At 44.5% G+C, this 23658-nt stretch overlaps 1 protein-coding gene across 1 annotated transcript in view; it reads left to right on the top strand.

Annotated features, from left to right (window-relative positions):
• The window catches only part of SCAPER (S-phase cyclin A associated protein in the ER), a 363121-nt gene that overhangs the window by 293643 nt on the left and 45820 nt on the right, over positions 1-23658 (top strand). The window contains exons 26-27 of the mRNA XM_055130600.1: positions 6666-6898; positions 13332-13487. Coding sequence (XP_054986575.1) covers positions 6666-6898; positions 13332-13487 — 389 coding nt within the window. The remainder of the gene's footprint in view (positions 1-6665; positions 6899-13331; positions 13488-23658) is intronic.

Here is a 23658-nt window from a genome sequence, read left to right as displayed (position 1 = left end):
ACATTACTGAGACTGCTTCAGAAAATCGATGATCAATGGGATGATGATATGATGATGATTGTTGTAATAACAGAGGTCACACACACACACACACACACACACACACACACACACACACACCCCTAGCTGTAGTGCTCACACATTTTTAGTGGTGGTGCTCTCATGGAGTCACATGCCAGGTTGTACTGCTCGAACCCTCAGCTCTGATGCTCACTGAGTTTGTGGGATTTGCACACATATGCTGTCCAAGGTTCACACCTAGTGGGCGTGCCCAGGTTCTGGGTGTGCTCCAGGGGTCTCTGTGGTGCCCAGGTGCTCACATCTGGTCACGTTGCTACCGTTTGCTGAAATTGCAGTGGTGCTGGGATCACAGTCCAAAGAACAGCCAGGCTCAAACAGCAGTGCTGCAGAGACCACTCCAGCACACTGGGTTTATTACGGGGATTTCAGGGTGTTTTGCATATGCAAATTAATTAATATACTATACTACATCAGTAGGACAACATGCCAATGATAATATCAGTAGCTTCAAAGAAAGTCTTTGATAAGATTCAGTACATGTTTATGATAGGAACTCAATAAAATGGGGATAGAAGACTATAATTTAACACAATAAAGGCCATGTACAGTTAATATTAATCCACATCTAATACCATACACAATCTGACGCCCTTTACTTTAAATTCCGGAAGAAAACAAAGAAGTCTACTTTTAACACTCCTATGTAATTTAGTACTAGAGGTCTTGGAACAGTTAGAACCAAAAATAAATAAAAGGATTCAGATTGGGAAAGAAGTACAGCTATCATTATTTGCAGGTTCTAATATGTATATATCACTGTTGTCACTGTCACTGTCATCCCGTTGCTCATCGATGTATATATATATATACATATATACCTATATATATTTAATATGTAATTTTTTTCTAGCTGTTTGAGGATGAGATTTTTTTAAATATGTATTATGCACATCCGGTCTATTTTATCATTTCAGGCTCTTGTTTCCTTTTTCTGCGTAGTTGGTCTTTCCATTTGCTATAAGTATCATTATTAAGTTCTGTTGATAATTGCTTTGTATTTTGGTTTATTAATAAGTAATATCTTCTTGTTACATTGTTCTTAACTATTATATAATAGTTAAGAATAGTCACTATCCTACTGCCTTCTTTAGCCAAAAAATTTCTTTTTTTAATTTTTTTTTTTATTTTTGCCTTTTGGGTCACACCCACTGATGCTCAGGGGTTACTCCTGGCTTTGCACTCAGGAATTATTCCTGGCGGTGCTTGGGGGACCATATGGGATGCCAGGGATCGAACCCGGGTGGGCCACGTGCAAGGCAAATGCCCTACCCGCTGTGCTATCTCTCCAGCCCCCCGAAAATTTCTTACTTAATACTAATACCTGCCTCTTTTAGGTTCTTACCATTTACTTCTAAAATTGTTTTCCAGCCTTTTACTTTTAAGCCATCTTAGGAACTAAGTTGAGTTTCCTGCAGGCAGCAAAAAGTTGGGTTTTGTTTTTTATTCAGTCCTCCACTGTGTCTCTTAATTTGTGAATTCTAACCATTGGCAATTAGGGTAGCATTGCACTGTAGCACTGTCATCCTGTTCATCAATTTGCTCAATCGGCACCAGTACTGAATGAAATGTTGGTATCTATTTCCATTTTATTCTTTGTTTTTTTAGTGTTGTTGTTACGGTTTATCATTGCTATTTTTCCCTCGTTTCTTTTGTGCACCAACCTCTTGTGTTTGCACTTTTTAAAAAGTTATTCTGAATTTTAGATGTTAGTTTCTATATTTGTGACCCACATGGGTACATCTGTCAGGTTTTTTTTTTTTTGGTTTTTGGGTTTGTTTTGTTTTATTTTGTTTTTGGTAAAGTTTTTATTTGGAAGTTTTGTATTATAATAGTAAAAATTCTAAAGTCTGGCAACCACGGCTGAGAAGCCTTTCTTCAAAGGGCCGTGCATGTGGGACACATGCAAACAGTGGAGCCTTGGGTAAGATAAGTGCTGCAAGCATCATTTCATATTCCCTATGTGGTTCCTAGGCACAGGGTGTGGGGAGAGGCCTCTGGTCCCTGAGATGGAACATGCAAATTGATGTTCAAGGCATGAGAGAGGCTGTGGACGCAATCGTAGTCATGTAGGCAGCTCTGGGCCAGACCCAACTCAGGGGGCCTCATGCCTTCACCAAGAAAAGGAGCCGAGCCAGCACACACAGCCAGGTTGCCTCAAGGCCCCCCAGGCAGACTGAGTTGGGGGCCCCTGGGACAGCTGGTGAGGGAAGAGGGCGGTACAGGAGACCTGGGCTCCCAGAAGGCCTTGAGGCTTTTTTTCTATGTAATCTTACCATTCCAAGGGGGCAAACCTGTGTCTGGAGAAAAACTGAATAAGATAAATTAAGAAGAGCCACAAGAGGATTTTTCTCCTGACCCAGACAGCCCCAAGGCAGGAAACATCTTCCCATCTGTGTTGGGAAAAGTCAGGGGTCTCCTCCCAAAACAGACGGGGAAGCTTGATCTTACACTAATTCCATTTTTACTCCCCTCTCCACGCTCACTGTTTGTTTTTGGTGCCTGGCCACTTCTAGGTGGGATGGCTTTTCATTTTATAAAAGTCTCTTTAACATTTCTTGCTAGACTAGTTTGGTGGTGATGTATTGCTTTCATTTTTGTCTGTCTCTGAAACTCTACCCCTTCTTCAATTCTGCATGTTAATCTGGCAGGAGAGAGTCGTGTCACTTGAACATCCTTTTCTTTCACCACTTTAAATACATCATGCCATTGTCTTTTGTCTCTGCGTGAAAAGTTCACAGATAATCACATAGGTGGTTCCTTTTATGTGATTTATTTTTCCCTAGATTCATATGGTATTCTGTTCTTATCATTTGCCTTTTAGCACTTTGATTATATCCTGTGATGTCTCTGGGTATCTCCTGTATTTGGATGTTAGATTTCTTTCCCCTTCCAAGAGACAGAGCAGTTCATGGCTATTATTTCTTCCAGTAGGGTTTCTGCCCTTTCTCTCTCCTTGGTCTGAGACAATGTGATGTGGATGATCCTCTTGAGATCATCCCACAGGGCTCTTAGGCTAGGTTGTTGGATGTTGTTGTTGTTAACTCTTTTTTCCTTTTTCTGATCTGAGTGTTTTTCACTCTCATACTTTCCATCTCAATTGATCCTGTCGGCAACTTACTGTTTATTAAATCTCTTATTGCTGTTTGAAATTTGTTAAGATATATTTTCTGTCCTTGTTGTAGTTCTTATTTGGGTCATGCATTCCTCAAAGCATTGTTAAAACTGTTCCCTTACACTGTTCTGCTGTCCCCCTAAACTGTTCTGGAGTTAAGTTATCTAGTTCTGTTACCTTTGAACTTCTCTCTGGGTTTCTGTCTGGTAATGGTGTATTTCCTCTGTTTCATCATTTTCTTGAGATTATATATTATTTTCCAAGTGCTGAGCTGCTCTTCCTTCTTGCTGTGTAGGCCTTCTATTGGGATTACAGGGTGTAGGGTGTAATTCCTCAATGGTTTCCCCTTGGCTGCTGATGTGTATGTGTGTGTGTGTGTGTGTGTGTGTGTGTGTGTGTTGTTTTGCACACCAACACATCTGCCACTTAGTTCCAGCGCAGGGTAATGGAAGTCAACACCGTGGGGGGCAGAGAGGTCACTGCTAGAGTCCCAAGAATCTGAGGCTCCCTGGGAACTACTTGCTGTTTGGGGCAGGGTGGAGGATATTTCCCGTCACCCTCAACTCAACTCAAGGAGTCCCCACAGTCCTCCCTGACCCTGCAGCTGTAGGCCAGGCCTAGTCTGTTGGTTCTGCAACTTGAATCCCGCCGCCCAGCACTGCAGGCAGGGGGAGAGTGATTATAGACACTTGGGTTTCATAATCAAAGAATAAGTATGTTGTTATTGTTATTTGTTATGAATACTTACTATTTAATAATAGTAAGTGCATCACTTCACACTCGGGACTGTGTCAAGCTGCAATCCTAGCCACAGTCCCAGTGGATAAGGGGAGGGTGTTTCTTGGGCCCAGTGGTTCCCTCTGTGAAAGAGGACCACTTTCAATGTTCCTTCTGCAGGCCGTCCCAGAAGGGCACACCTTTGGTGGGTTATGGGGCACCCAGGAATGTCCATGCCACCCTTCGTGCCAGATGGAGAGGCATTAGGCAACACAGCCACCTCTACCCCTGCAGCAGCCCTGCGCAGAAGAGAACAAGGACCCCACATAAACCCATAACAGGGACCCCACATAACCACATTCTTCTCTTTTTTTACTTTAGCTTCATCTATACATATTTAACATAGGCATAAATCAAAAAGAAGGGGGAAAATCAGATTAAAGTGACATTGTTGTTTTGTTTGCAAGAAGGAGTCTTTAATTTTAGACTTCAATTTTAAAGTCTAAAATGGAAACTATTACCAGTAAAACAGTTTTAAGACTCAAATAGCTAGGTTACATACTATTGAGAGTAAAATGCCAAGACTGGGTATTAGCCCACTTAATCTACAAATGTTTATTCTATATAGTATAAGAATTTTTACATTAAATATATAGTGATTAATTTCTCAGAAAAAGATTCTGGTTACTTACAAGAAAGAAGTACCCACTACACATTAACTAGAAGAAAATCTCAAATGCAACTAAGCAGATATACTATATTAACTCAGTACACTGTTCTGGCCTAGAGTACATTTCAGTTTAATATAGAACATAACAGATCTATTCTTAAATGATGCAACCATGGCATGAAGTATTTCTAGATAAGCAAGAGTTTTCTAAGTGCCCATGCATTGAGTGTTGTTCAAGATACTTAATAAAAAGTCAAGTGCAAGGTTTTGTTGTTGTTTTGTTTTTTAAAGAAAGGAATATAAAGTTGTTCTATGACAGAGAAATCAGATTTGCCAGAAATAGATTATTCTTTCTATAAGAAAAAAAATATGTATAAAGTAATTCAAAAATTGTATCTTTAATTTCAAAGTCTAGAAATGATACATAAAGTTATTTGGCCGGTTGCCCCATTAATATTATAGTAAATAGATAAAGCCCTGATAAAAGTGAAGAGAGTGGGAAGGAAAATAATGCAAAGTGTGTTTTTAATGTGGAGAGGAAATGATTCAAAAACGGTTGCCCAAAACCTAAAATTTAGAGTAGCATGAGGAAGGAAAGTTGAGCCTCAGAACCTCAGGAGGATTAAGAACTCATTTCCAAAGATCTCCAAAAAGCAAGTTTGTACATAGTGCTGTAGAGGATTGGTTGAAAATTTAAAATAACAGGCAGTTTAGATGCCCAGTTTAGCTGCCGTACATACAGCCAAATGACAGACCCCACCCAGCCATGGCAGAAGACAGAATTTACACAGACACTCTTTTTTTTTTTTTTCATTTCACAATTGAGGAAACAGACAGAGAAAGATTGAGGAATTCCTCTATAAACTACTAGCATGTAGCCCAGATTCTGGCCCCAGGTTCCAACTTTTTTTTAAATTTTTTGTTAGAGAATCACTGTGAGGTACAGTTACAAACTTATGAACTTTTGTGTTTGCATTTCACTTATACAGTGATCATTCAACCATCCCTCCACCAGTGCCCATTCACCTCCACCAATGTTCCAGTATCCCTCTCACACATCCCCCACCACCCCATCCTGCCTCTGTGGCAGGGCATTCCCTTTTGTTCTCTCTCCTCTTGGGTGTTGTAGTTTGCAATAGAGGTATTGAATGGCCTTCATGTTCGGTCTGTAGTCTACTTTCAGTTCGCATCTTCCAACCAGAATGGGTCCTCCTTCAGATAGAGAAGGGAACACCAGGTCCCAACTTTTAATGTATACACTTGCCATAACTACAAACAAAGAGCTGAATGTGGCTCCAGGTACTAGAAGTTGGGGAAAATATTTTTTTCCACTTTTGATGAATGCAAATAAGATATATCTGTTTTGTTTTGGTGCTTGAACAGCCGTACTATGCTAGGGGGTTGAACCCGGGGCGTTGTGTGTGCCAGGTATGTTCTCTAGCCCTGTGAGATCTCTCTGTAGCCAAAAATGAGATTTGGGGTTGCGGGGCTAGGGAACTATACCTGGAGGTGCTCAGAGTCTACTCCTGGCTCTGTGCTCAGGGATCACTCCTGACTGGCTCAGGGGAACCATATGAGGTGCTGAGAATCAAACCTGGGTCAGCCACATCAAAGTCAAGCAACCTACCCACTGTACTGTCTCTCTTACGCACCCCCGAAAGTGAGACCTTTTTCATAGAAAAGAAAAATGCTGTTTACCAGTTAATTCATTTTCTATATTCATTTGTATTCGTTATCAATACATATCCAGTTGAGTAAATATTATTTGAGTACATATTATTCTTATATGTATTGGCGTTAGCTTATCAAATCCTCGCAAGATTTCTATCATATAGGTGATGTCATTATCCCTTTTTTAACTGTAGGGATTGAAGCGTGGAAGTAATAACCTGCTCTTGGCCACTCAGTTAATAAGCAAAGCGGAGATTTGGATTCAGCAGTCTGACTTCAGAACCAATACTGGAGCGTTCCATAGCCACCTCTAGAATTTCAAAGTCATTTCTGATTCCAGAAACTTTCCATATCCTCCCTGTTCATTTTGGGTGGTTTGATTGAAACACAATTATTGTATTTTTTTTCATCTAGGTTTATGTTCCAGATGAAAATAATGCTATTTTGGGACGAAATACAAATAAGCAAGTTTTTGAAGGCTTGACAACTGGACTTCTCAAAGTCAGCGTTGTGGTTTTTGACTGCTTAATTGCCAATCGACCAGATGGGAACAGCCGGCCAGATACACCAAAAATATCAACACAGGAAATGAAAAACAAACCCTCCCAAGGTGATGCTTTTAACAGTCGCGTTCAAGACCTCATCAGGTAAAATTGCAGGGTTTCTTAAAACTATCTGCTGTGTTTTAAAAGAAAAAAGAAACTTTATTAATATAATTGAAGTCTCAGAATTCAGGTGGTAATAATGGTTCTTAGAGCACTTTCCACAAACTCCTGGTAGAGATATACACATTTTTTAGAGAGAAGGAAAGTCCTAATAATGAAAAGGAGTATAATTTAATAGCTCTTCTGTCATTCTTAATCATTAAGTATTTGCGGTTACATTAGGAGTACCCCAATTTGCGGGGGTGGGGATGAATTTGTAATCTAACTTTCTGGAGTATATTTATACATGTTTGGCTCTCAACTCTTTCCAACTCAAGGAATTTCTAAGACTTCCCCCATTTCAGTTCAATTCGAGATGTAAACTTGGCTCCAAGTAATAATAATCGCTACCATCCACAGTGCATCCAAGACACATAGGGTAGTATTTGCAACCCGGTAAGTGTCAGGTTTCTAATCAGACTCAGAAGCTCGGAGGATATTGCCCAGGGAAGCCAAGGGCTTTGCCCATGCATTACATAATGCATAAGTTTGCAAGTAGGTAGGAGAACTGAGACTGGAACTCAGACCTAGCTGGACTTCCGGTTCCTGTGTGCTTGCCCTGCACCAGGATATATTTCCAGCACCTGTTCAAAGTCAGCCCTGCTTCCTGCGAGGGTCGCTCTTCTCCAGGGAAATTCACACATTTAATATCTGAACTCCTGGCCCCCCCACCCCTCCAGTGAATGTTGATCGAGTAGGACAGTTTGCCATCCTAAAGGGCTCCGTCAGGAATTCATCCATTACCTGTCCCTCCATTCAACAGCGACTCCTCGCTGGTGCTCTCCAATCCCTCCTCGCTGATGCCTCCACAATTCACATCATTTGTTCCTCTCTGGAGCCTCTGGTGGGTTACTAGGAGAGGGAAAACGCTCTCGGCTCTCCCTCGAGTTGTTCACGGTCCATAAATTCCCTTTGGTTTCTTGTCGTGCTTTCTTGGGAGCAGTTGTTCCATTCAGCATCTTTCTTCCCCTTGAATATTCTGTCCACTTTTCCCTCCCATCTGCCTGCCCTCTCTCCCCAAGTGTATTTATTGCTGGCCCCGGGGGTTCACAACCATTTATCTTAGAGCACTTGACTTCTACCCTCCCTGGCCTTCCCCTCAGACACTTGATCCCATTCAATTTCCCCATGTCCTTTTGGTCCCTGCAACACCTCCATGCTGATGAATCTGTCCCAGAGGCCACCCCAGTGGGGTGCAGCCAGCCTGCATTCTTGTCGCCACATGCCTCAGCTGTGACAAGGCAGGAGGCCCCACTGAGTTCTTCAGAGCAATTCCAGTAGGCCTGCCAGGGGAAAAGTACCTATTTCCACATATATTATTACAATTACCAGATCCTCTTAAAGGAGGAGGCAGGGGAGGTAATGCCGATTATCTACCAAAGCACATAACTCCTAAAACTTAGGAAACTTGACAGACAACTTCAGCGCTTCAGAACAAACCCTCTTTCTCTCCATCAAGCCTCTTCTGGTGCATGCTGGGTTCTGCGGTCGCGAGCCCTCTTGCTTGTTGCCTGAACAACACCTGTGGGTAGATCCACAACCATCTCTCACCTCTGCCCAGCCGAGCACGTTTCTTATCTCTGTGCTTTCCGTTCTCACCTTCTAAGATAGGGAAGAAATCTCACTCACTCCCTGCCTTCCACTCCCTGCCTCCCCCTAGAAACTTCTTGTCCAGTTCTGCTTCTCATGCTGTGAAGGTGGAGTCTAGATGCTCCTGGTATGCTCTGTGGTGCCTGTTGTGTGGCCACAGCCCCGAGGACTCAGCCTGGCACACTTTCCCTCCTCCTCCTCATCTGGCCCAAAAAGGTAGGGCATGGTCTAACGGAAATGGGGTCCTGTTTACTACCCCCGTGGCTGAGTGACATCTCTAAGCTTAAAGGATTCCCAGAAATATTTATTAGTTCTAAGCAGGATCACCTTTATCACTTTATGCCAGACATTTCCCAAGTCTTCACATACGAAGCTAATGTATTTTTAAATGCCTTCTTCAAAACATCCAAAATAATGTTCTTTGTTAGCTATCAAACATAACAATTTTTTTTTGCTTTTTTGGGTCACACTCGGCAATGCACAGGGGTTACTCCTGGCTTTGCACTCAGGAATTACTCCTGGCAGTGCTCAGGGGACCATATGGGATTCTGGGGATCGAACCTGGGTTGGCCGCGTGCAAGGCAAACACCCTACCTGCTGTACTATCACTCCAGCCCCCACGTAACAATTTTTTTATGTAAAGGAAATATTGCCACTTATAGGATCAAACCACATTCTAGGAAAGAAATATTATTTATATTGTAGAAGCAAATTACTGCTTAAAAAGATACTGATTTGGAGTTTTCTCAGGCAATAGATGCGCCCTAAATTTCCACAGTCTTCCTATTTTTACTGAGACTTCATTGGTATGTGATATTAGGCAAGTATAAGGCATAAAGTTTTGTTGATTTAATGCGCGCTTGCAAAACAGTTACCAGAATAAAGTTAGTTAACACTTCCATCACTTCGTGTTATTACTATTGTGTGTGTATGTGCTGAAATATTTAAGATCTACTCTTAAGGTCCAAGGAGGTGGCCCCAAAGGCTGGAGCGCATGCACAGTCAGGTTGGTTCAAAAATATTTTTTTAGTCTACTACGAAACTTCCACATATGTCTTACTGTTAACTCTCTTCTTCCTTGCTATATATCACTTGTCCAGAATTTATTCATTTCTAAGTAGAAGTCGGTGCCTTTTGGCTGCGTCGCCTCACTCCGAATGCACTCTCTCCCTTCCACACCCTGGGAACCTCTCTGGCATGAGTTCAGCTTTTTGATTCCACACTTAAATGTGATCATACAGAATTGGTCTTACTGCTTCACTTACCGTAATGCCCTCAGGAATCATCCCTGTTGTCACAAACGGTAGATCTTCATGTTGGAGCGATAGTACAGTAGGTAGGGCGTTTGCCTTATACATGGCCAACCCGGGTTTGATCCCCAGCATTCCATATACCACCAGAAGTGATTCCTGAGTGCAGAGCCAGGAGCAACCCCTGAGCATCACTGGGTGTGTGACCTAAAAAGAAAATAAAGGCAGATTTTCTGCTTTTATGACTGAATTATAGATAACTATATGTTTATATGTCACACTTTTATAATCTATTTATCTACTCATAGACACAGGTTGTTTCATGCTTTATTGTGAATAATGTTGCAGGTGACTCTGGGAGTGCAGATAATCTCTTCATTGACCTGTTTTCTTTAACTCTATGCGCAGGGTAGAATTGAGGAATATTTCTGTAGATCTCTTTTTAGTAGGACTATCCCATTTTTAGTGCTGATGGGCTTGCTCCTGACTCTGCACTCTCCCTCCCAACAGTGCAGGGGGACTAGGGACTAGATCTGGTGCCCAGGGTTGAAGACCGCCAGCTGTGTCCAAGGCAAGTGGCTTACCCACTACTACTACCTTTCTGACCCATATTCTGTTTTTTGAGGAACCCCCATACTATGCCATCCACTTTTATTCCCCACAACAGTGCACACAGGTATCCTTTTCTCCACATCATCACAAGCATTGTTACTCCTTATCTTTTTCATAACACTCATTGTAACAGGTGTGAAGTGGTATCCTGTTTGGGTTTGGCTTTCCAAATCATTACTGATGTTGAGCATCTTTTCACGTGTCTGTTGGCTATTTGTATCTATTCTTTGGGAAAGTGTATGTTTTGATTCTTTATCTACTCTGTTGAGGACTGGAGCAATAGCACAGCGGGTAGGGCATTTGCCTTGCATGCAGCTGACCCAGGTTTGATTCCTCCATCCCTCTCAGAGAGCCCAGCAAGCTACTGAGGGTATACCACCCACACAGCAGAGCCTGGCAAGCTACCTGTGGGCTTTGATAGCCAAAAATAGTAAAAGTAAGTCTCACAATAGAGACATTACTGGTGCCCACTTGAGCAAATCGATGAACAACAGGAGGATAGTGCTACAGTGCTATACTTGGATTATGATTTTGCTATTGAATTGTAGAGGTTCCTTATACATTTTGAATAGGAACCTCTTGTCAGATTTATGGTTTGCAAATACTTTCTCCCATTCTGTAGCTTTGCCTTTCCAATTTATTGATGGTTTCTTTTGTAGCATAGATTTTTTATTACTTGATTGTGTTTTTTCTTCGATTACTTCTGTTTTGGTGTCCTATGCAAAAAAATTATTGCCAAGACCAACATCAAGGAGCTTTTTATCATCTAGGAGCTTCATGGCTTTAGTCTTGCATTTAAGTCCTCAATCTCATTTGACTTGGTTTCACTAGTGGCATAAGATAGGAGTATAGCTTTATTCTTTTTTTTTCTTTTTCTAAATTTTTTTATTTTATAGAGTAGTTTACAATATTTGATTACATTTAATATTCAAACACCAATCCCACCACCATTGCATCTTCCCACCACCATATATTTTGGATGTTTCCATACTGAACCCCAATCCCTGCCCCAAAGCAGAACTGAAATAATATATTTTCTATCGTTTGTTATTAAAAGAACAACTGAAAATGCTATAAAAAGTTTCCGTAGAGGAAAGAGTATGAAGATTGTTGCATTTCCCCCAGGGGCCATTAAGCCCTTCTATAAGAGATCATTAACATGTTGTTAAAGGTTGAGCCTTGAGTGCTCAAATGTGGGGTGTGTGTGTGTGTGTGTGTGTGTGTGTGTGTGTGTGTGTGTGTGTGTGTGTGTATTCCATCTAAGATTGGTTGCCTACTACTTTGAACCCCATCCAATGTGGTGCAGTACTCTTGGAATATGGGTGGTATGTGGTATGAAGTGTCACGAAGCCGCAAATGTGGCCGCACAGTCCAGGAATAGGTTCGCTCATGGGTGAGGCTCGGTCCGAGTGTGTGGAGAGTGGCCATGAGCATGGCAGTGGTTGAGTTCTGTAGGTTTTCGGCTGCTGGGGCTGGGTCTCATGTGGCGGGGAGGGGTCTAACCCACCCCTATCCAGGGCACCCCAAATGAACCAGCCTGGCATGGGGTTCAGCAGCATGGTTATGGTGAGTGTCATGTTACACTCCCTTCCAGGAGAGGACATGGGACTCTGGATGGCAGCCCATGACAAGATTATCTCCAGCTTTATCTTTTTTTTCTTTTTGAGTCACACCCCTCGATGTACAGGGGTTACTCCTGGCTCATGCACTCAGGAATTACTTCTGGCAGTGTTCAGGGACCATATGGGATGCTGGGAATCAAACCTGGCTCGGCCGCGTGCAAGGCAAACGCCCTACCCGCTGTGCTATTGATCCAACCCCTAAACTGATTTCTATACAAGGTCACCTATATGGTTCAAGTTCTATTTCCAATGATAACTGCCTGTCGACTCACTAAAGAGCTACTTTTGTTGTTCCCCCTTAATAAACAGCTCTAAAAAACAGCTCTAATGGACTGAGGAGATGAAAGTGACTTCCTCAATGTTATTTTCAACTCTGGCGACTGGTCTTTTTCATAACAGAAAGCAATTAGATTTTCACTGTTTGCTATACTCTCAATGGTGAACAGAGTTTTTAAAAATAGAGAGCCTTCACTGGCACTGGAGGTTTCATTTAGAACAAAGTGCCTGGGGCACATCATCTAGCCTTCTGCATCCCAACATTTCAGAGGACTCTGCTCCCTGCTTTTTGAGAATGTAGAGGCCATTACAAATCATTTCAGCTGTTGTCAGAAATTTTCGACTACCAAGAATGATCAGATCATAGATTTCTTGCTTAGAAAAAAAAGCTTCCTTGGGGAAAAAAAAAATAAGATGTCAGAGTAAGCCGAAGAAGAAAGATGGGAATCTGTTAAATGGGTCAGGAGAGGATGGAGAGAGATGGACACAGAATGATTTCTCTCATATGTGGGAATAAAAAAAAAATTAAAAAAAGAAAAGAAACACAGTAGGGGGAATAACAAATACCCAAAGACAACAGAAACTGAGAACTAGACTCTGATGGGAAGTTAACACAAGGTGGAAAGGGGAGGTAAAGGTGGAGGGGACACTGGGATCGGAAAGTGGAAACCCTGGAGAAGCATGTGGTGAGGGGAAAAATATCTGTTAAAGAAAGAACAAATTGGGGGGGGGGGGGGGGCTGGAGTGATAGCACAGCGGGTAAGGCGTTTGCCTTGTACTTGGCTGACCTGGGTTCAATTCCCAGCATCCCATATGGTCCCCCGTGCACCACCAGGAGTAATCCCTGAGTGCAGAGCCAGGAGTAACCCCTGTGCATCGCCGGATGTGACCCAGAAAGGAAAAAAAAAAAAGAAAGAAAGAAAAGAAAATGAAAAGGGCCCAGCGTCGACTGGGTAAGGTGGTCCTTGGAGGGTGGAGATGCCGAAGCCGGTGCAGGCCGCTGACTCCGTTTCTCCCTGTTTCTAGCTACATGGTGAACATTGGGCTCGTGGAGAAGCTGTGTGGCTGCTTCCTGTCGGTGCAGGGCCCAGTGGATGAGAACCCCAAGATGGCCTCGTTCCTGCAGCACGCCGCGGGCCTCCTGCGCGGCATGTGCGCGCTGTGCTTCGCGGTGACCGGAAGGTAAGGCCCGGACTGCTTGCCCGGCTGGCCCCAGCTCTCCAGCGCCTCCTGCCTTTTGCTCGTTTGGCATCACCTCGGGAAGATACAGGAGTCTTTCGCCCTTGCGCTGTCCTTGTCAGCTTCCACAGGGAGACTTGCCCTGTAGGGCTCCTTGTTCCTGCCAGAGCCTATTTTTCTGAAAGATGTCATAAACTTCAACTATCAGGCTGGCAGCGATCATCTTGTTTTCCGGTCCTTCTCCTAAAATCCAGAGGGATCTAGTGATTGGTTATTTTCCCCCTTCAGGCAGCTAGTCCATGGCAAAGTTCAGCCAGATCAGGCTAGGCCCAAGTACTGCCAGGCACCGCCTCATGGCGCCAGGCCCAGGTGCTTCCGTGTTCAGCTTTCCAAACGTATTTCCCCCAGCTCCTTCCTCCAACTATCCCCCCCTACATCAGGAACTGGAGTTGTCTACAAACAGCGTCTCTCCGAGGTCACACATAACCCGAGGGTGTGACTAGTGGCCAGCGGGACTGTCTAAACCACCCCCCACACCCCATAGACTACCTTCATAAATGTGCATCTTCAAAGAGGAGAATTACTCTCTTCTCCTAGTAAGAATCTTGCCCAATAGTGCCTCGGTACTTATGATGGGGATATGGAATCTCCCTTGGGCTTGTTGAGGATATTCCATAAGATTATTTTGGGTTTTGCTGGAGGTTGGGGACTGCCTCCCAAGCAGTGCTTCAGGGGCCTGGCGCCACCCCCAGCTAGACCTGAGTCAGGCTAGGTGGTTCTGTTATCAGACCCAGTGACGCCAGGCAAGCACCCCAACCCTTTGAGCTGCTGCCTCAGCCCAGTGAAATAATTTTTTAGCTGTTTTAAATAGCTCTGGGTACAGGTTGTGTATTTTTTAGGGATTTGTCTTGGAGCGATAGCACAACAGGTAAGGCGTTTGCGTTGCACTCGGCTGACCCGGATTCGATTCCTCCACCCCTCTCGGAGAGCCCAGCAAGCTACCCAGAGTATCCCGCCTGCACGGAAGAGCCTGACAAGCTCCCCGTGGCATATTCGATATGCCAAAAACAGTAACAAGTCTCACAATGGAGATGTTACTGGCGTCCGCTCAGACAAATCAATGAACAACAGGACGACAGTGCTACAGTGCTAATTATTTGAAATGTCCAAATAGAGAAATATTATTTGTTCATTTCAGTGTGCCCAGATACCAGTGTCCATATTAGGAGTTATAAAATGAATTTTGAGGGTCTGTTTTCTGAACATCCCCATTTTAGATTTTTTTTTAATCCATTAGTCATAGGATCCCTAAACCCACATATTTTCTTTTCTCTCGCCCAGTCCTTTCCCCACCCCCACCCCCACCCCAGTTATATTTCTTGGATGACTAAAGAGGGTTTTGGGTATCAAGGAAATTGCGGATGGCGGATGGCCTGTAGTCAAGAATAGACTCCAACCTGTGTTCCCTCCTAGAGTCAGGACAGCTCCTACCTCCCAGAGAGGAAAGTGTAGGAGAAGGTGTCTGTGAAACCTGTGCCCAGCATAAGATCAGGATGCAGACAAGCCTTTGCCACCTCCAATTTGGAGCTGCCATGCTGCTCAACTCACTTGTATGCAGTGCCCAAGTCACATCCCTGCAAGCATCCACGCATCCAGGACATGCCTCCCGACCCTAGCTCTCTTGTGTACACAGCATTGTAAACCAGTATCTCAGGCCTTGGTCACCCACACTCCCTCCTGGAATCCCAACAAGCAACCTCTACTTTAAGTATTTTCCTGGGTGGTTGTCGCACAGCTAGAGCTGTCACTCACGCACAGATTGGGTTACACGTGCTCTCCAAAGAAGCTTAAAGGTCCTTCACAGCCATTCAGCTGTGATAGGGACAGCAGCTAGACCAGCCAGCTCGGATTAGGATACCAAGCCTCATTGCTTCTCCTATATCCTACATAGGTTTTATACTATTCCAAATGTGGGATCATTTCTTGTATCTCTTTGGAGATGTTCTTAGTTACTTACACGGAAAGCAGGATCCCCTTGTCCAATGGACCCCCGAATTACCTGTCTTGCACCAGATGCCTAAATACAAAAAAGCCTGCCCTCGGGGAGCCCAGAGCTAGGTGTGGAGTGAGACATAAACTAATAACTGCAATCAAGTAGTTATGGCAGAAGAGAATACACATAGAAACAGAAGTAAAAGTCCCCCAAGAAAAGCCTCAGTGAATTGCATCTTAAAGGATCCAGAACAGCCAAGTCGAGGAAGGGAAGGGTTCGGTAGAGGGGAGCTGAGTGTGGGCTCACTACCTTAGACAGGCCGGTGGTGATTTGGAGCCATGGGAAGGTTACTTGCCAATGGCTTCTAGTGTTTTTCAGCCTGAAGCTATTTCCAGAAACATAGCTACGTGTTAGAAATGCAGAATAGTCAACTCACACAGGAACAACACTCCAAGCAATAAATTGGGGGATAAACAACCAGCACCTCTGACCATGAGCGGGATGATCTGGTGTGTTCTGTCTCTCTCAGGGGTCCAAGTGATAACATTAGAGTTTCATTAGCAAAACTCCATTCACAAAACTTACTTAGCCTTTATTTTTTATTTCCCATTCTTCCTTTTTTACTTCCTCATGCATAAACTTCTTGAGCCCATCTCTCTGTTTCTGGGTTTGCTCTGGGGGCAGCCCAAACCAAAAGTTACAGATATACATATACATATACATATACAGATACAGATATGGCATTGAGTCATGCCAGTCAGATGTGGGTGACTGTGAAGAGTTATGCAAACTCCATAATTATCAGCTGGCTGAGCACATGGTCTGCATGTCAGAGGCCTAAACTCAGTGCCCAACATGACTTAGCTCCCTGATTGCTGACAGGAATGACCCTTGTTTTCTTCCCAACTCCCCAGCACTGCCAGATATGGCCCAAACACGAGAGAGAGAGAGAGAGAGAGAGAGAGAGACAGAGACAGAGACAGAGACAGAGACAGAGAGAGAAAGGTTTAGACTGTGAAGGGCCCCTGGTGTTATTGAAAACAGAGTAATAAGACCAAATTCCTGTTACAGAACAGTCACTCCCAAGTCACGTGGAAATGGCAAGAGCCTAGAGGCTGAGGGAAAAAAATAGTACAGAGCCTCTTGTATGAGCCGGGCGAGAAATGTCAAACTTGAAGCTAACAACAGTGGAGAGGAGCAAAGACACTAAGACATAGGATAGAAGGGAGAGGGCACAGGGCCAGATAGCCTGAAAGGTAAGTGGCTCCCAGGTTTCTGACTGGGAAGTTTTGAGTGGAGATGGGATCTCCAAACTGGGGCGCATGAGCACTTCCCGTGGAGGGGAAGGGAGAGGAGCTTGTCCCAGATATGCCTAAGGCTCACGCAAGGACTGTGTGTGTGTGTGTGTGTGTGTGTATGTGTGTGTGTGTATGCATATATAAAGAAGACTGTAACTGTTTCTGTTTACAAATATAACAAGATTATATCTTTTTTACAAATATAATATGATTTATAAAGAGATCCACCGGCTTTTAAGAATACTTAATGCATTTTTCCCAGCAGGAAGTCTTCCAGCTTCAATTGCCCAGCTAATTTCTATTAGTAGACCTTACTACGAAATCCAGTTATTTGGGAGGGGAAAAAAAGATAGAGGTGGTGACGGCTTTATTTACCAAGGGAAATGGAACTGTGGAATTCAGACTACTGGATGAGGAAGTGTACAGTAGCAACAGGGGGAAATGCCTAGGTCACCCTAGATCCCAATGTTTAGAGAGGAGAAAGTCAGAGAAGAAAAGAAATCTTGGGGGATGAAGAGAATGGGAAGTAATGGGTGAACCAGCTCAGGGTTTCAGTTACACTGGTGATATGTGGAGGGGTAAAGCTGTATATCCAAAATACAGACTCCATGGCATTGAAAACATGAGATCTAAGCTGCAACCACTGAAATTTTGCAAGGGGTCTGTCAAGTTGACAGGCGGGGATGGGGTGGACATGGGGTAGGGAGGGAAGATGGGAACACTGATGGAGGGAAGTTGACATTGGTGATGGGACTGGTGTTGAAATATTATATGCCTAAAACTCAACTGTCAATAACTTTGTAAATCATAGTTCTTTAAAGGGCTGGAGTGATAGCACAGTGGGTAGGGCATTTGCCTTGCAAGCAGCTGACCTGGGTTCGATTCCTCTATCCCGCCCACATGGCAGAGCCTGGCAAGCTACCCGTGGGTATTTGGTATGCCAAAAACATTTACAACAAGTCTCACAATGGAGATGTTACTGGTGCTCGAGCAAATTGATGAGCAACAGGATGACAGTGATACAGTGATTTTTTTTTTTTAAAAAGGAGTAGTCAGTCTCCCTGACCCTGAAGAGAATGTGCCCTCCTTGCTGCCCCTTCTCATCATGCTTTGGTCTGTGACATTCCCTAACTGCCCTGCCAGACCACAAGAGTTGAGAGGGCAGTACATTTTTCTGTCTCTCAAATTGGTTTGTGCTGATATTTACTCACCACTTCACACCAGCCTCCTTATTTCTTCATTTTCATGGGGATTCTGTTTCTCAGCTGTGGTGACCTGTTGAATGCTCTTGGTTCATGTTAACTTGGTTCATGTCACCGTCCATGTTAACTCGTGTCGGTGCAAGGTCACAGCCACGACTTGGCGGGAGAAAGATCCGGCAGCCGCTGTACTGGAGTAATTCGTATAAGATCTTGAGAAGCCAGCCAGAGCCAGGGAGTCCAGGAAAGCTTGCACTCAAAGCCCTTTTGTGACCAGCGAGTATCAAGGACAAAAGGGAGCCCAAAGAGCCTTTTGTGAGCCGGCAACCCCAGAGATAATTGAGTGGACTAATTGCCGGCCCCAAGCTCTGAGTAAACATTGCACTGGCCACTACAATCCCCCCCGGTGGGCCAGCCTTTGTGCCAGTGATTACACCCGCCCAGCCTCTGCTCTGGTCTCCCATTGTGCCCTTAATCTTCTCATTTCTACCTGGGCTTTCTGAAAGACATTTGGGGGTCAGAATGTGCCTTGGTTAATCTTCAGCTTCATTGGAGGGGCATTGGGGGGAGAACACCAAGGGATGATTTCTTTTGCACCAGGCTTGGGTTTGAAGAGTTTCATTAAGTCAAAATATAACTTAGGATCTTCCAGTGAAAGGGTTGCTTTTTCATGTTAGGCTCCACCCCAAGATTTTAATGAGTTGTTTTCTTAAGTTAAAATTTGTAATCGCTTAAACAAAATGTACAAGGACCTTGGACATACCTAGGTCTTTTGGTCTTTGATGTTTGAGTTTTTCTATGATGCATTGGTCCCACAAGAAATTAGGAGAGGGGGCTGGAGTGATAGCACAGCGGGTAGGGAGTTTGCCTTGCACGCGGCCAACCTGGGTTTGATTCCCAGCATCCCATGTGGTCCCCACTCCCAGCACAGTGACCCCACTCCCTGCCCTGAACTTCTGGTCATCATTCTCTTCTTTGATTTCTTCTTGCTCCTGTTACTATGGCTAGTAAGTAGCCCTTCATTTTTTTTTTGCTAAGAGTGATTCCTGAGTGCATGAGCCAGGAGTAACCCCTGTGCATCACCGGGTGTGACCCAAAAAGAAAAAGAAAAAAAAAATTAGGAGAAGGAGCCAGAGCAATAGTATAGCAGCTAAAGTACTTGCCTTGCATCCAGCTGACCTGGATTTGATCCTGGGCATCCAGTAGAGTCCTCCAAGCCCACCAGAAATAATCCCTAGGGCAGAGCCAGGAGTAACCTCTGAGCATTGCCAGGTACTACGACAAAATAATGAAAGGAAGGAAGGAAGGACGGAAGGAAGGAAGGAAGGAAGGAAGGAAGGACGGAAGGAAGGAAGGAAGGAAGGAAGGAAGGAAGGAAGGAAGGAAGGAAGGAAGGAAGGAAGGAAGGAAGGAAGGAAGGAAGGAAGGAAGGAAGGAAGGAAAAAGGCAAGTTTCAAATCTCAGGGTGGCCACTCAACTGGTTTATTTGCTAATCAGTGCTCATTGAGTGAGCTGTTTTCTCACCTTCCACTAAGAGCTAAACAAGAATGAGTAATTTTAGGCATCCACCTGCTGTGTCCCTAACTTTGCTCCACTCTGAAGCAAGGGCACCAGGAAGCAGAGGGTCCTCAGTTAAACAGTTTACAGACCTGTGGCCCCGCAAGAGAGTGAGGAGTTTATAAAGTCACACTTGTTCCAATTGGAGAAACACTTCTGAATTCTAGAGTATTTTGTTTTTATACACACACAAAAGAAGCCCATTGTTATATCTATTTGTGGTTTCCATCTTCCTCTCCATCAGCTATAGAAAAAGAAGTGATTTCTAACCCCCACGAACCTGTGTCATCAGAAGATAAGAATGGTTTGTAATTTGGTCCATTCATTATGTGGATATAAATGAGTGCTTCTCAAGTGTTTCAGGGTGCTTGAAAACCATTTGTTCAAGCAAAGGTAAACTTTAACTCTGCCTGCCTGAATTATTCATTTATTCATTAAACAAATATTTATGTAGCCCTTGCGCTGTGCCAGGCCCTGTGCTAGACTTGCGAGAAAGTAGAAATGACTCAGACGTCGATCATGTCCTTGAGAACATTAAGCTAGTAGAGGGAAGATGTATATACAGATACCCATCATATAAACAAGAGCAATGCTGAGGATAGAAGATCACCCACAAAAAATCACTCCGCACCCTGTCTGTCACATAGTAAGTTCCTAATAAATATTGGCTGCTAACATCACATCAGAGGATGGAGCAATCATTCATTCCTTCATTCATAGGAATGAACTGTTTTCTAGAGCAACTACAATGTTGTGTGGACACTGAGAGGTTAAAAAACGGTTAAAGGGTAGTAGACAGAATCACAGAATCCCTAAGACTATCAAGGCTACTTACTTCCTTATTACTAGCTACTTCCTTATATTCATATGAAGCATGAAGAGAGATCGTCCTTTAACTGGATACTAAAGATGTCATTAGTGACATTTGAGGCAAGTCCATGTCTGGGTCTCTCCATTGATGAGGAACTCATTGCTTATGCAGGGAGGCTATTCTGATCATTGACCAGCTCCAGTGCTTAAGCCCATCTCCTCCTACCCAGCTCCTCACAACTTCCATATGGCTGTAGTAATAGTCCTGCTTTATCCTGGGCAGCACAGTGACCCCACTCCCTGCCCTGAACTTCTGGTCATCAGTCTCTTCTTTGATTTCTTCTTGCTCCTGTTACTATGGCTAGTAAGTAGCCCTTCATTTTAGTAGCTTAAAGCATCATTCAGTGATGCTTTAAGCTGTTACACAGGAGGAATTCCATGGCAGTCAGAGAGAAGGGTATATTTGCTCCATAGCATCTGGGCACCCGTTGGAAGAACTGGAGACTGGAGGTTGGGCTTGTCCAGACTCTTGTTCATTTTTATCTGTGGACCAGGAACTCCAGTGCAGTCTCTCTGCCTGGGCTGTGTGGGATTTCTCATGTCCTGGGTCCAGGAAGGAATATCCCAACAGGTGGGAGAACCCAGTCAGCCAGCCTACCTCTCATGACCTAGCCTCAGACGTCACATCACATCACTTGCATCAGATTCTGTTGGACTAGGGAGTGACAACAGAAGTTCCCACCCAACTTCAAAGAGAAGGACAAAGACCGCCTCCTCGTGCAGGATGTAAAGGCGATGTAAGGGTTCCAAAAGGGTCTATTGCAACCACAAAGAATCACTGAAATTATTTCAAAAAATGAAGCCCACAACAGTCTGGCCTGCCCTAAAGAGAAATACATTTTCAGTGTCTGCCTAACTCCTAAATCTTTTGTCGTCACTGGCCTCTGTCCTGGGACAAAAGACTTGCGGGCACTGGAAAGTGGGGGATGGAGGTAGCATCATAGGTAGGAGTGAACGAGTAGAACCAAAGTAACCTTTGTGCAGTGTCTTTTACATGTCCCGGGTCCAGTGCTCCTGGTGGATTACCGCTAGGCTGTCTTGCTCATACTGTCGAGGGGAGCTTGTCAGCATCATCTTTCAGAGTGGGCAAGTGAGAATACTACAAGAGCACAGGAATCTCTGTGCTCACAACAGGGCAGATGTGCTGGTGCAGAGATTCCCTAAGAGACCATCACCATTGGTAAGAAACGTTTGCTGGGGCTATAACGATAGTACAGCAGGTAGGGCGTTTGCCTTGTACTCAGCTAACCTAGGTTCGATCCCCAGCATCCCATATGATCCCCTGAGCACCACCAGGAGTAATTTCTAAGCGCAGAACCAGTAATAACCCCTGAGCATCTCCAGGTGTGACCCAAAAGGACAAAGGAAAAGAGAAAGAAAGGCCTGCTGAAGGGGAGAGATGGCATTTCTTTCCTTCAGGCGAGATTCTGTGTTCCCTATCTGCTGGGTCTTGTGCCTGTGAAAGGGGCCTTTCTGGCCCCAAATCCACAGGGCACAATCTAGGAGGGCTTCATAGACCCTCAGAGGGGAGAGGTCTGAGAAAGGAGGGTGTGCTTTAGTCCAGGCCACGTTAGCATCTGGACTCCAGCTGGCTCTCAGCCTGCGGGGGGATGGGGGGTCTGGGGAGAAACCTCCGCATTCATAGTGTGGTGTTGAGCCAGAGTTGGTGTCCTCAGAAAGTCAGCGTTGTCCCGGGTCTCCCATTTCTGTAGCAGGAGCCAGAGACCCGGGTCCCTCACAGCAGAGAAAGCAATCTGGATCACTGTTCCTTCAGACGCTGCGACGGGGTCCGTGGTGGCCAACACGGCTGTCACCATGCATTTTGCCCAAGCTTTCGTTTCATATGTATGTTCCTTATTGCACACACCCCCCACTTATTCCAGAAAAATTTGAGGTGACAGAGAAATATATGCATTTTGTTAGGGAGTCTTGGAAGGGGGGAGGGGTAAGGGCACCCATACCCAGAGGTGCTCAGGGCTTACTCCTGACTCTGTGCTCAGGAATTACTCCTGGCAGTGCTCAGGGGACCATATGTGGTGCCAGATTGAACCAGGATCAGCCACATGCAAGAGAAGCACCTGAACTCCTAGATTGTCTCTCTGGCCCCAGTACTTAGGGTTTTTTTAAAATAGGTTATCTGAAAGGTCATCATGCCCTCTGTGCTCACCATAGCTCTTGTGGAATGATGACATCACTAGATGCAGGTGAGCCATCCCAGAACATCCCAGAATGTAAGAGCCCAAAGCCAGAATCACTGCTTGAATGGTGACTGGAAGAGTGAACTGACCCCACCTCCTCCTGACTGTGCACGCCCGTGAGTGAAGTCTGGTCTTAGGGCTGAAACAGGAGGGCCCAGAAGTAAAGAAGTGAACAAAGAGCTTGGGAAACATGTATAAGGCCCCAGTTCAGGAGAAGCCCATGGTGGGCATTACCAGGCTAAAGATTTGGGCACTCAAGAACAGACGACTGGTTAAAGAAACTTTGGTACATCTACACAATGGAATACTATGCAGCTGTTAGAGAAGATGAAGTCATGAAATTTGCATATAAGTGGATCAACATGGAAAGTATCATACTAAGTGAAGTGAGTCAGAAAGAGAGAGACAGACATAGAAAGATTGCACTCATCTATGGAATATAAAATAACAGAATGGGAGACTAATACCCAAGGATAGTAGAGATGAGTACCAGGAGGTTTGCTCCATGGCTTGGAAGCCGGCCTCACATGCTGTGGGGAAAAGGCAGCTCAGATAGAGAAGGAAACACCAAGTAAAGGGTGTTTAGCAGGCCCTCTCAGGATGGGAGATGCGTGCCGAAAGTAGACTATAGACAGAACATGATGGCCATTCAATACTTATATTGCAGACCACAACACCCTAAAGAGAGAGAGAGAGTAAAAGGGAATGCCCTGCCACAGAGGTGGAGGGGTGGAGGGTGGGGGGAGTGGGGGGGAGTGGGAGGGATACTAAGAACATTGGTGGTAGAGAAAGGTGAAGGGAGAAAGTCATTGTATGACTGAAATGAAAGCTTGTAAGTCTGTATTGTACCTCACAGTGATTCATTAAAAAATAAAAACTGTGGGCTGGAGCGATAGCACAGCGGGTAGGGCATTTGCCTTGCACGCGGCTGACCCAGGTTCAATTCCCAGCATCCCATATGGTCCCCCGAGCACCGCCAGGAGTAATTCCTGAGTGCATGAGCCAGGAAGAACCCCTGTGCATTGCTGGGTGTGAGCCGAAAAGCAAAAAAAAACAAAT

Source organism: Sorex araneus, chromosome 3 (assembly GCF_027595985.1).
Source record: "Sorex araneus isolate mSorAra2 chromosome 3, mSorAra2.pri, whole genome shotgun sequence".
NCBI classification, from domain to species: Eukaryota; Metazoa; Chordata; class Mammalia; order Eulipotyphla; family Soricidae; genus Sorex; species Sorex araneus.
The sequence above is the reverse complement of the archived record's forward strand: the minus strand, read 5'-3'. Positions and strand labels throughout refer to the sequence as shown.